The sequence below is a fragment of the Larus michahellis genome, chromosome 6, assembly GCF_964199755.1.
Source record: "Larus michahellis chromosome 6, bLarMic1.1, whole genome shotgun sequence".
NCBI classification, from domain to species: domain Eukaryota; kingdom Metazoa; phylum Chordata; class Aves; order Charadriiformes; family Laridae; genus Larus; species Larus michahellis.
The window spans coordinates 14,984,690-15,001,405 of NC_133901.1; the positions used below are offsets into that span (position 1 = coordinate 14,984,690).

At 47.2% G+C, this 16,716-nt stretch overlaps 1 protein-coding gene across 2 annotated transcripts in view; it reads left to right on the top strand.

Annotated features, from left to right (window-relative positions):
• The first annotated feature begins 541 nt into the window (after window positions 1–541).
• RYK (receptor like tyrosine kinase) overlaps window positions 542–16,716 on the top strand; it is a 64,124-nt gene continuing 47,949 nt past the window's right edge. For both annotated transcript variants that reach the window (XM_074591348.1, XM_074591349.1), the window contains exon 1: window positions 542–1,004. In XM_074591348.1, coding sequence (XP_074447449.1) covers window positions 686–1,004 — 319 coding nt within the window. In that variant the 5' untranslated portion in view covers window positions 542–685. The remainder of the gene's footprint in view (window positions 1,005–16,716) is intronic.

Sequence of the window (16,716 nt, forward strand, 5' to 3'; positions counted from 1 at the left end):
TTTATTAAGTTAAAATGCTGTTCCAGGAGTATTTCCAGTTGGGTAACTTTCTGACCAGCACCAGTTATTTCAGGGTATCTGTTTTTGGGATGTTTTGGCAGAGGCTGCCCAGCCCTGTGGCGGAGACCCCACGGGCCCAGCCGCCGGGCCTGCCCCCGGCCGGGCAGGCGGTGGGTGAGTGGGACAGGCCTCGGTCGATGGCCGGGACAGCCCGTGAGGGCTGGAAGGTCAGGGGTGACAGCAGAAGGGGACCGTGGAGGTGGCCAAAGGCGAGCGCGAGGCTACCTCAGGGGGGGTGGGTGGCCACCCCCTTCCAGCCTTCCCTCAGGACGGGCTCGGAGGCCCTCCAGGCATCGGGCAACGGCACCGGGAGGCACTAGAACGTACCAGACGCCGGGCAGGACACCCGACAGCCGGCACAGGCGATGACACCCACCCACTCCCGCCGCGCCGGGGCTGAGGGGGCTGCCGAGGCGGCGGGGGAGGGGCGGGGCCGGGCGGCCGCGCGTGCGCGGGGCGGGGCCTGCGGCGCGGCGGAGGAAGCGGCGCCAGCGGCGTCGGGCGCGCGCAGCCATGAGCGGCGGGGCGGGGGGTGGCGGCGGCGTGTGAGGGGCCCGGCGGGGCGGGGGGTTCCCGGCCCGGCCTTCCACCCCCGGTCCCTGCCTGCCGCCCTCCCCGCGGAGCGATGGTGCCAGGGCGCAGGGGCCGCCAGCCCGGCGGGGGGCGGCGGCGGCGGCGGCGGGGCCGGCCCCTTTCGGCGCCGGGGGAGGCGGGCGCGGGACGGCCGCCGCCGCCGCCGTCGTCGTGGTGGTGCCGGGTGCGGGGCCCGCGCCGCCATCTCCTCCGCCTCCTGCCGCTGTTGTTGCTCCTGCCTGCCGGTGCCGAGGGCCAGGCCGGCCCCAGCTCCGGCCCGCACGCCGCGGGGCCCCCGGACTGGCCCCCCGCCGGCCCCGGGCCCAGCCTCAGCCTCTACCTGAGCGAGGAGGAGGTGCGCCGGCTGATCGGTGAGTGCGGGCCGGGGCCGCGCCGGGCCCGGCGGCGGGGCGGGCTGGGAGGGCGGTGGCCGTGGTGGGACGGGGGTCTGTGGGGGTGGGGGGCTGCGGGGCCAGAGGAGGGGAGGGGGGTCTATGGGACGGAGGTGGCGTTCGGGGTCCGGGCCCTCAGAAGGGGCCGAGGGGAGTTCTGTGGGGCTGGGGTGGCCGTTTAGGGGTCTGGAAGAGGATGGAGGGGTGTCTGTGGGGCTGGGAGGGGGTTGCAGCGCCGGGGGAGGGTGTGGGGTCTGTGGGACTGAGGAGGTGTTGGGGGTCCGGGCCCTCAGAAGGGTCTGAGGGGAGTGCTGTGGGGTTGGGGTGGCAGTTTTGGGGTCTGGAGAAGGATTGGGGGGCTGTCAGCGGGACTGAAGGACTGTGGGGGTTCAGGAGGCAATGGGGATGTCTGTGGGACTGGTGCGAGGGCAGCAGATCTGGGGGCGCGGGGGAGCATGGAGAGGGCTGCGAGTGGGCATGAAGGACCTGGGTCTCAGGAGAGGATGGGGATGACAGTACCGGGGTGGGCTTGGGTGAATCCAGGGATCCGTGTGGGATTCTGTAGGGCTGGGTGAGCGGCTGCGGGGTGAGGGCTGGTCTTGGGGTGGAAAGGAGGAGCCTGAGGGCTCGGGAAAGAGCCTGTGTGCTGCCTCATGTGTGTGTGGCTGGGGTTTTAAGGGAAGAAAAGGGCTTTACCCTGATGGTGAGGGGTTCCCTTGGTTCATGTGACTGGGGGTGGTGCCCCGTGGGAGCAGGGTAAGCCCTGGAAGCGGTGAGTTCAGGCCCCTGATTTAATTAGCGAGGCGAGTGACATTCAGAGGGCAGAGAGGAGACCTGGCAATAATTGGGTGCGTGTGTGAAAGGAATCTTAATTTCTAGGCAGGCTGACAATTGCTGCGCAAGTACTTGGAGACAGTTCATGAAGTCCCCCATCTGGCCCGCTGCGGAAGGCTTTCGCAGTAGTTTAGCGTTTGGAAGGTCTCTGATTTAAACAGATTTGTTTTCCGTAGGTTTTGGCTTGCTTAGGCTCTTGTTTAGAGTTAGTGACTGGAGTCTCAAAACAAGTATGTTGGTATCCCCAGTGATTTGTTTTTCAGCAAGTGTCCTATATCACTGTAGGCTGAAAAACAAGCAGTACAAAGACTTTATTTGCATCAAATGGACAAAATAAAAATAATTTGAACTCTGTACACGTAGCTGACTGAAGTCAGGGGACTAGGGACTGAATAACTCTGTAAACATTTTTTCCCTTATGGCTTGCTCTGGTGATTAGCGTTCTGTTGCTGTCATTTTTACATTGCATGTGCTTGCTGCCTGATGTTCCGTTATAGATAGAGGATAAAAATGTCGGGCTTCCTGTTTAGCTGAGTTTCTAAACAAATAGTTAATCTTGGAAATACGGAATGGTGAGGTTTGAGCTGTCCCGAGTCTAGTGCCTGAAATCTGTATTAGTTGGATTTGCTTAGACTTCTGTGGTCCACTAGTGTAATTATTCACCGTTAAGTAGCAACTGAGGAGGGAAGATCTGCTGTTATAATTTTTTAAGTTAAATCGATTCCTGTAACTTCCCTTATGAGTGTCTGTTGCTAACGTGGCTAAAGTCACTTATTACTCAACCGTCTGTAGCTGGTTTACATCACTTCATCTATCTGACACTTAATGATCTGTTCTGGTTCTGTGACCCCAAAGGCTTGGATAAACTGGCATCTAATGCAGAGATAAACTGGCACTTTTTTCAGTTGGTGGTATTCAGATCACAAGAAATCTGTTGTAAACTGAGCTTCCAGGATCTACCTTGTGTTGTTGCCATGAGCAGATTTAACTTTAGGGATATCCTTTACATGTATTCGCTGTTGTAGGTAAGGTGTAGTTTAGTGAGGCACCTAGTCACAGGCAATCAAATCTCCAGTGAATCGATATATTCCTTTGGCAGAATAAAGTCCAAAGGGAGACATGTTTGTTACAGTTCTTCACACACATGAAAACAAAAAAACCCTGTTTTAAAATGTTCAGTTTTGTAGTATCTGAATTGTGTTTACATACAATCAAGTTTATGCTTTAAGCACTTGTATTGGTGTGCATGAACTTTCAAGGAGCAGGGAGGTGTTTCAGCTTCTGTTACTTCTTTGAAGAAGGCTGTGGTGCAGAAGATGCTAGGATAGTCATTCACAGCGGATAGGAAAATGATGTTGCTTGTGAAGGTGCTAATATAAACCTAGCAGCTAGTTTCCTTCACCTTTTGTTTCTAAACAAACTCTGTCTCCTCTACTGTCTTGCTGTGGTTGAACAGAAAACTCTGAGGCTTTCTGAAGTGCTCATAAACCCAAATGTTACACAGAGTTACCACAGCCTGTGTTGTGTTTTCACATTTCTTAATATCGCCCCCATACATCTTTAGATTGCAAATTTGATTTGGAACAACATAAGTGTGCGATTGTGAGTTGTTGAATCAGCCATGGATGGTAATATGGTGCATCCTTCGTGCAAGCCTACAGCATCCACACAGGGTCTGGTGTAAGGTCTGCAGGGCCGTGCCCATCATGGTCTCTCCACCAGTGAGGCTGAGCCAGTTCAGTGGCACATTGCAGAGCTTCTCCTCTCCTCAAAACCAGAGTTCGATGTCTTGCAGAACCGTGGCCTGTGTTTTTAATTAGGTTGTGGCTCTTGTAAATTAAATAGTGACTTGCTTAAGATTATTTGTGGCTGCTGTTCTTTCTGTGGCGTGGAAGCAGGACAGATACTATGGTTTATAGTGAAAACTGCCCACTACTTTCCTGTATGCCAGATTTTCACCGTTAGGCTGTGTGATTCCGACCATGTGTCTGCCTTAGGAGAAATTGCTTTGAAATCTTCAGAACTTTACAGAGAAGAAAACTAGAGAAAACTGGCTCATTTTGTCGTGTGAGATGGATTTTTATTTTGAAAAGCTGCAGAGTTCTGTCTGAAAGCAGAATTCGCTATGTGGCAGGCAGATGGTGCCTCTGTCAGAAATATCTCTTGCCATTCCCATGGAAAATGTTCACAGCCATCCAAACTATAAGCCGGTGGTGTTGAAATTGTGGTTTTCATATACTTGGATGTGTCAGATTGCACTCACACCGGGCAGGATTCAGTGATAGGTGGGATAAAGGTAGAAAGAGAGAAAGGAGTTGGTCAAGGGGGCTTGGTTAAGATGAATTCAGTGATGGCAGCGGGAGCCAGGGGTGTTGGAGTGAGAGCAGGGATGAGGTACAGGGTGATAGGGAGGAGGGAGAGAAGTGCACCTTGCTGGGGAGAGACATCCAGAGCACCACAACCCCTTTTTAGGGGTGTCTGCGAACCCGCTCGGCACCATGATCCATAGCTTTTTGCAGTTGGTTCACGTGCGCAGGCCCAAAAAAGATTGTCCATAAATCTGAAGGAAGTGTTAGTCTTATGGAGCGGCTAACTATATAGGCATGATAACACCACCTATCATATCACTTTTTTCCAGCGACTGCCCTGTGATGCTAAACTCAGAGGGCAGGTGGTGTTAAATCAGTGACGAGTTATTCAGTAGAAGGTCTGTCCTTGATTTAGTGACTTCATTCAAATTTTCCTGTGAAATCAGTGTGTGGTGTTCGCCTAATGATGAAATGCTCCATTGATCTGCTTTTCACAGGATCCTGTGATATAAAGGCACGTGTACACCCTGCTCTGCAGGTAGTGAACTAAGATTTAAAAAATAAAGTAAAACATATCCATTAATATTAGGTAGCTAGTTTTAATAATTAAGGATTTGATCTGGTCTATTTAAAGTACATAACATTATTTAGCACTTAATGCATTCATGGTGTATCTCTTAGACCTTCAGCTGCGAGTTCCTGGCAGTTCTACAGCTCAGCCTCACAGGAGCCCTTGGGTTATGCCCTCTGCATACAAGAACCAGAATCAATAGCTGCCTGTGAAAACTTGGTTTAAGCAGTTTTTCTTGCGTTGCAGGCAGTTCGTTTGCAGCATTCGTGAGATAGCACCTAATTGTTCACAGCAGCAACAAGGTGCTTAAGCAGTGAGGACAATTCTTTCTGTTCTTTCAAGGTTTTTTTATTTTTGTAGACTACATGCCTTTCAGCTGTGGAATAGCCCTCCTCATCACATGGCTCTTGTTCTTTTTAGAGACAGGCCTAGCCTGGATGCTAAATGAGACTTTAGTCCCGGGTGGAAAAAATAGAATCATAGAATTGTTAGGGTTGGAAGGGACCTTAAAGATCATCTAGTTCCAACCCCCCTGCCATGGACAGGGACACCTCCCACTAGATCAGATTGCTCAGAGCCCCGTCCAGCCTGGCCTTAAACCCTTCCAGGGATGGGGCTTCCGCCACCTCTCTGGGCAACCTCTTCCAGTGTCTCACCACCCTCATGGTGAAGAACTTCTTCCTAACGTCCAGTCTGAATCGTCCCATCTCTAGTTTTAATCCATTCCCCCTAGTCCTACCATTACCCGACATCCTAAAAAGTCCCTCCCCAGCTTTCTTGTAGGCCCCCTTAAGATACTGGTAGGCCACTATAAGGTCTCCTCGGAGCCTTCTTTTCTCCAGGCTGAACAGCCCCAACTCTCTCAGTCTGTCCTCATAGCAGAGGTTCTCCAGCCCTCTGATCATCCTCGTGGCCCTTCTCTGGACACATTCCAGCATGTCCACATCTCTCTTGTAGTAGAAGCTCCCAGAATTGGATGCAGTACCCCGGGTGGTGTCTCATGAGAGTGGAGTAGAGGGGCAGAATCACCTCTCTCGACCTGCTGGCCACGCTTCTCCTGATGCAGCCCAGGATACGATTGGCTTTTTGGGCTGCTAGTGCACACTGGCGGCTCATGTTGAGCTTCTTGTCTACCAGCACCCCCAAGTCCTTTTCTTCAGAGCTGCTCTCAAGCCAGTCACTGCCCAGCCTATATTGGTGCTTGGGATTGCCCCAACCCAGATGGAGGACCTTGCACTCGGTCTCGTTGAACTTCATGAGGTTGGCATGGGCCCACCTCTCCAGCCTGTCAAGGTCCCTCTGGATGGCATCTCTTCCCTCCAGTGTGTCAGCCACCCCACACAGCTTGGTGTCGTCGGCAAACTTGCTGAGGGTGCACTCTATGCCACTGTCCATGTTGCTGACGAAGATGTTAAACAAGACAGGTCCCAGTACTGATCCTTGAGGGACTCCGCTTGTCACTGGCCTCCACTTGGACATGGACCCATTGACAGCCACTCTTTGGGTATGGCCATCAAGCCAGTTCTTCGTCCACTGAATTGTCAGTCCATCAATCCCATATTTTATCAGCTTGGAGACCAGGATGTCATGTGGGACAGTGTCAAAGGCTTTGCTCAGGTCCAGGTAAATGATGTCAGTTGCTGTATTATTATCACATAACTAAGGGCTGTCGTAATGCATATATAAGGCGGGGCTAAACTAGAATTGCAGGAGAATCTTGAAGTTCGAAGTCCTACAATGTTTGCATTGAGTTTGTGAACTTAATATTCTTTGGCCGAGTTTCTTCTGAGTAATCATATTGGATGGCATCTTCTGTTAGGTTTGTATTTGCACTTGCTTAATTACAGAGCTAAACTAATTTAACACTTGTGTGACTCTTACATGTTCTATAGAATTTAATTTGAAGCCAGTGTTCAGCTTACTAAAATGAGTTGTCTGGTCATAAGATGCAAAACTGATGCAAAATCTATTATAGCATAGGGTTGTTTGTTTTTTAAATCATACTGCTGACTCTGAGTGGTTGAGGTTGGCAATGGAGATCATCTGGCTCAACCCCTTGTTCAAGCAGGGCCACCTAGAGCTTGTTGTCCGATAACATGTCCAAAAGCTTTTGAATTTCTCCAAGGATGGAAACTCCACCACCTCTGTGGGCAACCTGTGTCAGTGTTCAGTCACAGTAGAAGAGTTTTTCCTGATGTTCAGACAGACCCTCCCATGTTTTGGTTTGTCCTTGTTGCTTCTGGTCCTGTCACCAGGCACCACTGAGAAAAGCTTGTCTCTGTCCTCTTTGCACACACCTTCAGATCATTACGTACATTGATAACATCTCTGAGCCTTCTCTTCTCCAAGGAGCTGAATGCCCCAGCTCTCTCAACCTCTCCTCATAGGGCAGGTGCTCCTGTCCCTTTAATCACCTTAGTGGCCCTTTGCTGGACTCTCTCCAGTAGCTCCGTGTCTCTTGTATTGGGGGGCCCAGCGCTGGACCCAGTATTCCAAGTGTGCCCTTGCCAGGGCTGAGCAGAGCCCTGATAAATTATAGACCAAATGCAGCTTTGTGAGTTTCAGATGGAGACTGTTCATCTACTTAATGCAGCGGTTGATCAAGTGGTGTTTGAATTTTCAGCTTTCTTAATGTCACTATTTTGGGGAGGTAGCAACAGGAGTTCATGTCAAAAGTGCTTTATGGCACTTGCACTGCGCTTGTAGTGACTGGAAATCCTCTTTATTTCTTTGTTTGTCACCTGGTTAGTTGTCCTTGTTATGAAATAGCTGTCCTTGTTATGAAAGGGAGCTGAAAATCAGTGTGCTGGGAAGAGCTGGATGTTCACATTATTGAAAGGCTGTGATTCCTGAAATGCTTCAGGGCCTTATTAGAAGCCTATCTGTGCCTGTCTGACAGCATCGCTACCTAGACCACCACAGCGAGCTAGTGCTTTGTTAGGAGCACCCAAGATAAATTTCCATGTGAGATGGGTGACTGTGACAGGTGCTTGTACATGGTACCTCTTTAGGACAGAAAAAATACAGCAAAGAGCCTCTGTGTAGCTGCAGGAGGATGAATGAGATGTCCACTGAAGAGCAGAGAGATGTTTGGCTACCCTAAGGTCTCGACGCAAGTGTCGATGTGGTGTGTGACCTATGTGGTGCGTTCAGAATCTGGTTCTGTTGTATACACGTTCTTAAATCTTTGTTTTCTAGACTCTGAAAAACATGAATTTTTGCACGTTGTATGCAAAAATAAGTATTGTGGTGTTGTGCGCCACATGCCTGTCTTTGCAGAAGTGCAAAAACCTGCATGCTAATGCTTCATTTTACCATTCAAAAGGGACTTAGATTAGGTGATGATGGCCTGAAAATATTCTGATATGTTCCACTTAATCGGAAGTGCTGATTTTAGGATAATTATTTTATTACCTTGCCCTGTAAAGCCCTTTAGTCTAATGATAGTGCATGACTAGTGTTTTTTAGATGGGCTTTTTAGCATTTCAGGTGAATGTCGGCTCAGGTCCGCTTTGGAGAAGGACAGGATTGACTGGCGGGGCGTTTGGGGGGCGCATGCAGCAACACCTGGCTGCTTGCAAGCTGCGGCAGGTTGTGACAAGTTACTTGCATGGCGGAGTTGAGCAATCTGTTTTCATTTTGGGGCTGTTCAGTGTGCTTGGATGCTTGTCCGTCTGATTTACCAAGTACCATGGTTCATGTCAATATTGTTTGGAGGTTTATGAGAACAAGCTGCATTTGGGATTCCTCTGCTCTTTTCCATTCTATTACCTCACTTTTAATTTGCAAAGTTCAAATAGCGTGTGGATAGCTGTTTCTTCGGAGATGCGTGTAGTCATATAAATCCTCTGCAATATTCGTAATGCTTGCAAACCCACAGAAGAATATGCTTCTAGAAGTTTGAAATAGCCTATGGAAGGCCATCAAGAGTGGTGCCAGCGGAGCAGCCTCTAGCCCGGATGAGGATTGCTTTGGAATAATTGATTCTGTGTGACTGCCCTTAAGAGGGAAGTCTGGGAAATACTTAAGTCCTTGTGTGTATTGACCCACTTGTCGGTGCTGAGGTGGGTGGTTGATTTCTGCAGCCTGCTTTATCACACCGTTTAGAAATGCTGGGGTCTCCATCTGAATCCTACCCCGAGAAAGCAATCTGCCTCTGCAAATTGGCCGCTCAGGAGGGCCTGCATGGGCAGCAGGCGGCTTCGTTTCCTCCTGTGGCTCTTCTGCGCTCAGCCCTGGGAGGAAGCAGCCATTTCAGCTCCCCAGAGGCCAAGGTCTGTCTAGTGATAAATGCTTGTGGCTCTTGTAACATTTATGTGTCAGGGACTTGGAAGAAATCTGACCTCTGAGACTGAGATGAAGGGGGGGGGGTGGGGAAATAATCCCAAAGCTGCATTCCTCACTGCTCTGACTTTACACCTGTGTTCTCTCTGGCAGCATCGTATTTATCACTGTTGATTGTTTGGCCTCTTTGAATACATGCTCTCTTTCTCCCTCCAGTGTGTGGACAGAATGGGAACAAGAGAGAGGAAATGGAGGCAGAGAGCTCCTGCATGCATGAGAAAAGCCAGCAAGAAGGGCTCACGGTACCGAGAGGAAGGCAGGGACTGAAAGTGCTCCTAAACACCGTCTAGGCAGGGGAAAATACAAGTGATAAGGATCACGCTTACAGGCATGAAAAATTCCTGGGTAGCATTTTCCTGAGAATGGGAGCTATGTACTGTACACTGGTCTGTGGGTACGTTAAAAGATAAAGCATTTGGGGAAGTCTTATGTTTTCTTTCCTCCCCTTCTGCTATTCAGAGTTGTGTTTGGATACTGGAAAAGCTGAATTAATGAGGCAAATTCCAAATGTATCTTGGCTCATATTTGTTCTGAGCTCTAGCAAAACAGTATTGCTTGATGACTAATTCCTGCCCAAAACTATACATGCTGAAATATCACCAAGGCTCCTACTTTTCTTGCAGTTATTCCTCTAATAACTTAGTGTGCAGTATTAAAATTGTATTCAACTGTGAAAGCAGGGAGTGTGTAAAGGGTGAAGTGCGTTTAATGAGTTGTGCCTGATGAATTGATTTTTTTTTTTTTCCCCCCTGAATGGCAGCGGCACCAGCAGATCCCATGTAAGAATGAATGCTAACACTCTCTGAAGATGCCTTGTGGCGGTACAAAGGGCGCGATGGTAGAGGCTTCAAATGCATTATTTCTCTTCCATCTCTGCCTTTGTCCTTCTTTCAAGCGGATAACTCACATATTTGCACTGACTGCTTTAGAGATCTGGGAGCGGAAGCAACAGCATGAAACTAATGTGATGCTTTAGAATTTTGCTGCCACTTACTGGGTGTTGAATAGCTGTAATTAAATTAACCAGTATATTGATTTCACCGTGCTGCTTGGGAAAGATAAGCGCAGTAACGTAAGCATTGGATCTGCGGCTTAGTAGGCTTGAAAAGCTGCAGCTGCTCAGAATGCATAATGCTAGCGTTACCAGTGAAGCTGAGCAGGTTGATAAACTAAAGATGGCTATCTTCTCAAAACTGTTTTAGCCTTTATGAAGTTACTTGATGGCCTTGTAGAGTAATTCCTAATAAAAGAAAAACATACTGAGCTCCCGTGGCTTTCCTGAGTGCGGAGATTGCCACAGAAGCGAATAGACCTGTTTTAGTGGCACCACTTCTGTGGGTAGGTGATACTAAAATACTGCAAATTCTCATTATTTGCAAGTCCAAGTGATATCTGACATATCTTGGTTTAGATGATTGAGTTTTGGCTGGGCAGATTACAGCAGTTCACTTCAAAAGCTTTGTGATGCTAGTAAGTGTTTCATCTGAAATTACTTATTTCGAGGTGTGTGCTCTTGGGCAACTGTGGTTTGTGTGGATGGAACCTTTGTTTTCTATTCTCAATGTTTTACTTTCATTCTAATTCAAAAGGAGCATCAAACTTCACGTTACAATAATTAAGAGACATTTGCCATTACTGATAGGTATACTTACGAAATAAAAATTGAACATAACCATTCCCTGTGCTAAGAATAAAGTTGTTTAATTTGCTCATAAAACTTAGCTGGTTTTGTTGGGAGCCTTCTCTAAATTTCATTTAGGTGGTGTTCTCAGGAGCGGAGTTTACTTGTATTCTGCTCTAGGGTAAGACATGTGTTGTTGGTGTCCTGTGTCCGTGTTCCCGTCCCACCCCCTCCCCCCCACCCCCCACCCCCCCCCCCCCCCCCCGTTAAGGTGAGTGTCATCTAACCATTTTCACAGCAGTCTTTATATCCTACCTATCAGAAAAACAAAGATTTTTTTTTTCTGTAGTTGAAGGAGAGAAGAATAAGCGGGCAGGCTGTTGAAATGTAATTGTTGCTGCTGTTCAGAGACAAACAAAAGGGTAAGCAGTTGGGTCCTAGGAACAATGAACATCGTCTTTTTAGCATGGATGGAGTTAAATATTGCAAAGTTCCTTACGCTTTTATTTCAGCAAGTGCCACCTCCTAGGGGAAGCTTCTTCCTGTAAAAGGGAAGAAGTCTGTTCTGTGACTTTCAGAAAGGCTTTCGGTGAGAAAAATCCCGTTTGCCTGTGGTGTTGAACTTGCAAATTCTATTTAACGGCATCAATAAGGTGAATTGCGGGTGATGCGTCAGTGAAGATTCATGAGCATTTAATGAGAGGTCTCAGCTAAGAGTTTTTCCTCTTGTTTGCTAAATGTTGGGAAGCTTCCTACTAAGATTTCCTGGCAGGGAGTCTTGGTTGGTTTTCAAGGATGTAGTCGTCATCGTCTTGAAGTTAGGTTGAGTATCTCCTCAAATTGAATGCCTTGCATATTGTATTCCTTCTCCAGCTCGTGAAAAGTTATCTCCGCACAGGTAACAAAGCCATTTGTGTAAATAATCACAGTCCGTGTGCTCTCTGCTGCTGGGGGGATTTAGGGCAGCTTGCAAAGCAACCGTGCTGTTGCAATGAGGCATCAGTCTCTGGTGGGAGAGGTTTTCTGTGGAGGTGAGAATGGATTTAATTCAATGCCACAGAGTTTGCGTGTTCCAGTAGGCTTTAGTGATGTGTCAAACTGTGATCTTATTTCTAGTCTGTTTTCCATGCACTCCGTACTGTGGTTTGGCTTTTTCCTTTTCAGGGTCTATGGTACTGGATTATAAGACACTTCTTTCTAGCAGAGCATAGAATGGAATTTAGAAAAGTGGATGAGAGAGCTCTTTGGCGAGACAGATGCATGTAGGCAATGAAGAACTTCATGTAGAGGTAGGAAGTTGTCCCCAAAAAAATTGGGGGATTCTTGGTGGTGTTTCCCCCCCCCCCCCCCCAAGGTGGGCATTGAGCAGAAGGACTGTTCAACACTCGGGGAAGAAATGTTTCTAAGCAAAAGGCAGAAAGCGTTTTAGTAAGTATTGATGGATTTGTGCCTGCTGATTTGTCTTTCAAGCTTGACGCTGAGCAAACCTTTGACGTTCTCTGGCGCCTGTGTTAAGAGTGAAAAGCTGTTTCTTCATCATCTCTGTGTTACTTAAGATTTAAAGTTTTCTTTTTTTTTTCCCATGATATTTTTCATCAGTCATCTTTTCCAGAGACTCATGGCCTGTAAGACGTTTAAAAGCAAGTATTTCAGCCCAAATTCCTGACCAACAGCTACAACTGGCAGACTGTAGCATTGTGGAAAACTTAAGTAAAACTGCAAGTAGAAGGCTATAATCTGTTACTTGTTTTATTAAAGGAAAGTTCACATTCGATGTTGTATATACTGGATATGTAGAAATAAGTTTATGTGTGTGTGTATATATATATATATATATATTTAGATACTTAGTATTACATTTCCAGTACTTTGCTATTTTCTAAATGAAATTGATACATGTGGATCAGTTTGCATTTGATTTCCTCACTTTTCAAACTCCCAGTTGTCGTTTCAGCTCTGTGTAAGCTGATTGTTGTACTAATTAAATACACTCAAACAAAGAAGAATTGTCCAGTGCTGGGAGAATCATGTATGTTTATGGGGTGGGTTGCCCGGACCTGGGAAGTGGATGGTGGTGAAGGAATGTTGAAGCTTGAGGTTTGTGCTCTTTCATGTGGATGTTCAGCCGGGAGTGGAAGCTTCTGGTCTGGCCAGAGGGCTAACCCAGATGAGCTGCTCGAGAGTGGAGGCATCATTCTCTGGAGCACATAAACCTCTGAACAAATAGAATATTTATATAAAGATAATAACTTGTTTAACTGTGTAACTTTTCTCAATTTATTTCAGTGGCTGTGAGTTAGGAGCGGGAGTGGCTTGCTGTGTGAGGGCTGTGGCAGTTTGACGTGGTGCTGCAGAGATTTCTCAGCTGCTTATGAAGAAACACTTGCAAATTACAGACTAGTGTATTAAGAAAACAGGCGCTAATTTCAGTCATTTCTGTACAGAGACAGGAGTCTACCAGAGGGTTGCATAGGCAGCTGTGGGAGCCAGTTATGTCAGCTATCGTTACCAGGTTGCTATTAGACTAGGGCTTGTATTCATATTGCAGCCAGCAGTTATTTCAGTAAGAGCAATCTCATCCAACTCTTACATTGCATGTTCATTCTTGATTTTTAGACGTAATCTTCCAGAATTGTTATGATGACTTGAAGTCTGTTACCTGGGATAACAGATGCCTAAATACTGGTGTCGTCTTTAAGGAGGTTGTGTTACTACTAGTGCACATTGTAGGGTAGATTTGCTTCATAAGAATAAAATCTAATTTTTCCCATGCTGATAGCGGCAAGTTTCTTTTGTAGATTGTGCTTAAAAAGAAAAAAAAAAAGAGTTGAAGCTAGACTGCATTTACACAAGGGCATTTGAAAAGAAGTGTTTTGTTAGGCTGCTAGACTGACATGATCCAATTTTGTCGTGAACACAAGGGCTGCTCAGCATCTCTTGCATTTGGGAATGAAAACTGGCCTCTCCCCTTCCTTTCTGAGCTTCTTCAGATGTTTTGTTATGTTAAACAGTGCAAAGAATGACAGACTTTCTCTGTGGTGCTGCTTAAATTTACCTTTTTGTTTGTGTTCAATTTTAATTTATTCTTTCAAGTTTGCATCCAAGGGTGGGAGGCACAGAGATGTGGAAGTTAATAATGAGATTTAGGGGTTGCCTGGGTAAAAGGGTGGCGTTTTTGCCTTGAAATCAAAGCGAAGCATTGGTCTTACTGTTTTCATGTGGGTTGGTGTAGGTTAGTCAAGTCCAAGTAATGAGAAACTACATCCTTTAGTGTTGTGCATTGTCTGCAGATGGACTTGTTTAAGGAAGGTCACCAAAGCAAAACTGCAGCCAGTGTTTTAAAACTGCGTTGTTCATTGCCAATTACTGCTTAAACCAATAGAAGCATTTCTGAAAAGCTTCTTTTCCTCCTCTGCAGTTTCTGTAACCCAACAATTTTTTGGTATTTCTTTGTAAGGTTCTCCACTTCTTTCTTTGTTTTACTGCTTTGCCTAGAAAATGATTATTGAAGACCTGTCTGTTTTCTCTATCTGTTTGTAATGCATCTGCGTTTTTCTTCTACAGCCACTTGTTTTCTGCTTTTATCATTCCATGTGTGACATAAAACATTACGTACCAATGTGGGTTTGGTCCAGGATGATGGTGTATTTGCCCTGCATAAAGTGCAAGGTGACGAAAAGTGTTGAACACCTTAGGAGGTAACCTTAGGAGGAACTGATGTCTTGCAGAATTACGTTTTCCTTCCCCCTGCCATTCAGTAGGCTTTAGTGTAGAGTTTACTAAGCATTCTTGAAATCCAAAACAATTGGAAAAAAGAACCTTGTTTTTATCTTCTTTTCCTCACCAACCTGCTAGGTAGGCTGATTACATCTGATGCTGCTACTGTGTTTGAAAGAGACTTACACACTTAAAAAGAAGTAAAGAATTGAGGTTGCTAGTTTCGGCTGTGTATTGACAGTGACTTGCTTGATTTGACACCATCTTTCAAAGCTACCTGTGCCCAAAGCATGCTTTGAAAAAAGGCCTAGACTATCTGCATAAGGTAACAGTACTATTTCAGTACAAGATCACAGAGTGATAGGGATCTCTGGAGATCATCTAGTCCAACCCCCTGCCAGAGCAGGTTCACCCAGAGCAGGTTGCACAGGAACGCATCCAGGCGGGTTTGGAATGTCTCCAGAGATGGAGACTCCACCACCTGTCTGGGCAGCCTGTGGCAGGGCTCTGCCACCCTCAGAGTAAAGAAGTTCCTCCTCATGTTTAGGTGGAACTTCCTATGCTCAAGTTTGTGCCCGTTACCTCTTGTCCCATCACTGGGCACCACTGAAAAGAGCCTGGCCCCATCCCCCTGACACCCACCCTTTAAGTATTTATAAGCATTGATAAGATCCCCCCTCAGCCATCTTTTTTCCAGACTGAAGAGACCCAAATCCCTCAGCCTTTCTTTGTAAGAGAGATGTTCCTGTCCCCTCAGCATCTTGGTAGCCCTTTGCTGCACCCTCTCCAGTAGTTCCCTGTCCTTCTTGAACTGGGGAGCCCAGACCTGGACACAGCACTCCAGATGTGCACTCACCAAGGCAGAGTAGAGGGGGATGGATGACCTCCCTCCACCTGCTGGCCACACTCTTCTTGATGCAGCCCAGGATGCTATTGGCCTTCTTGGCCACAAGGGCACATTGCTGGCTCATGGTCACCCTGTTGTCCACCAGGTCTCCCAGGTCTCTTTCCACCGAGCTGCTCTCCAGCAGGTCAACCCCTAACCTCCATCGAAGTTAGTGCTGCTGCAGTCTTGCCTTCCGTATGGGGTGCTCCTGAGCATCCTCACTAATTCAGGGAGTTCAACTGACTGAAGGGTGTTCCCCCATATTTTGTTGTGTTTTTTTTTTTTCCTCCCTGCATAGTGACAGCTTGACTCCTTGAACTTGGCTTGCTGCAGGTTTAAAGGCAAGTGTAAGTATGCATGACTGAAGAAAAAGGTGAAATGCAGAATTAAAGCAATTTGGAGTTAGACTGAAACCATCGTGGTAATGGAGACTAAAGTGTTTTCTGCAAACTCCTTAAACATTTTAATGGCTACTCCAGGAACAGTTAATAATAGCACTTAATAGTCTGGAAATCTGAGCAGTGAGGAGGCACAATTTCATTGTGTGTAAAAAGGTATGTAGATAGCAAGGAACGAAGTATCTCATTGAATAGAGGTAGCTCACAGCCAATACTCAGTGAACATAACTGAAGTATTTAATGCTCCACTGAGGCTGATCGTTGTCCCCTTGATCCGAACTTGTAGGAAGAGAGGCGTTGGGTGATATCTGCCCAGCGTGTTTGCAGTGTACACTCCTCCCCTGTCTTCAGCAGCATGGGGCTGTTGGAGCCTGGCAGGCTGTGCTATGGCTTCTCTTGGGGAGGATTTAGCATGTGCAACCTGCGTGGCATTGAGAAAAGCGTATTGTATCTTGGTTAAAGTGTACTAACTGTAGAAATCTGGAGTCCACTCACCCTGGAGCTCTTGAACACATGTGGTGCTGCATCATTGCCCAGGCAATTTTTGTGGGTATGGGGAATTTTCTCTTCCTTTAAGTGGAAGACTCCCAAAACGGAGGAAGCCCAGGAACGCAGTGAATGAACGATGGCAGCCTGCATCAAGAATACTTGGATCACGCGACCGATCAGTGAGCTACATCTCTGGCGTTGCTGTGGTGTCCTGCACTATTCCTTATCTGTACGTACCTTCCCAGTGCCCTCCCTTACATCTGGGATGTGGTGCAGCACATCGCTGGCAATCGGATCCTGGGCTCCTTCGTGTCTGGCAGAACACACCTCCTGCCTGGCTGCCTGCCCGCGGCACAGGCAAAGTGCTTTCTTTGACTTTCAAGGTTGAACTGCAATTTTTTGTGTGTTTTGCTGGCCTGATTGAGATAAATTATATAGACAGAGTGCTTCAGGAATTTGTGATTGAGGCGGGGGAGGCAGCAAGGGGATGAAAAATTAAGGATGGAAGGATGGTCTGGAAGC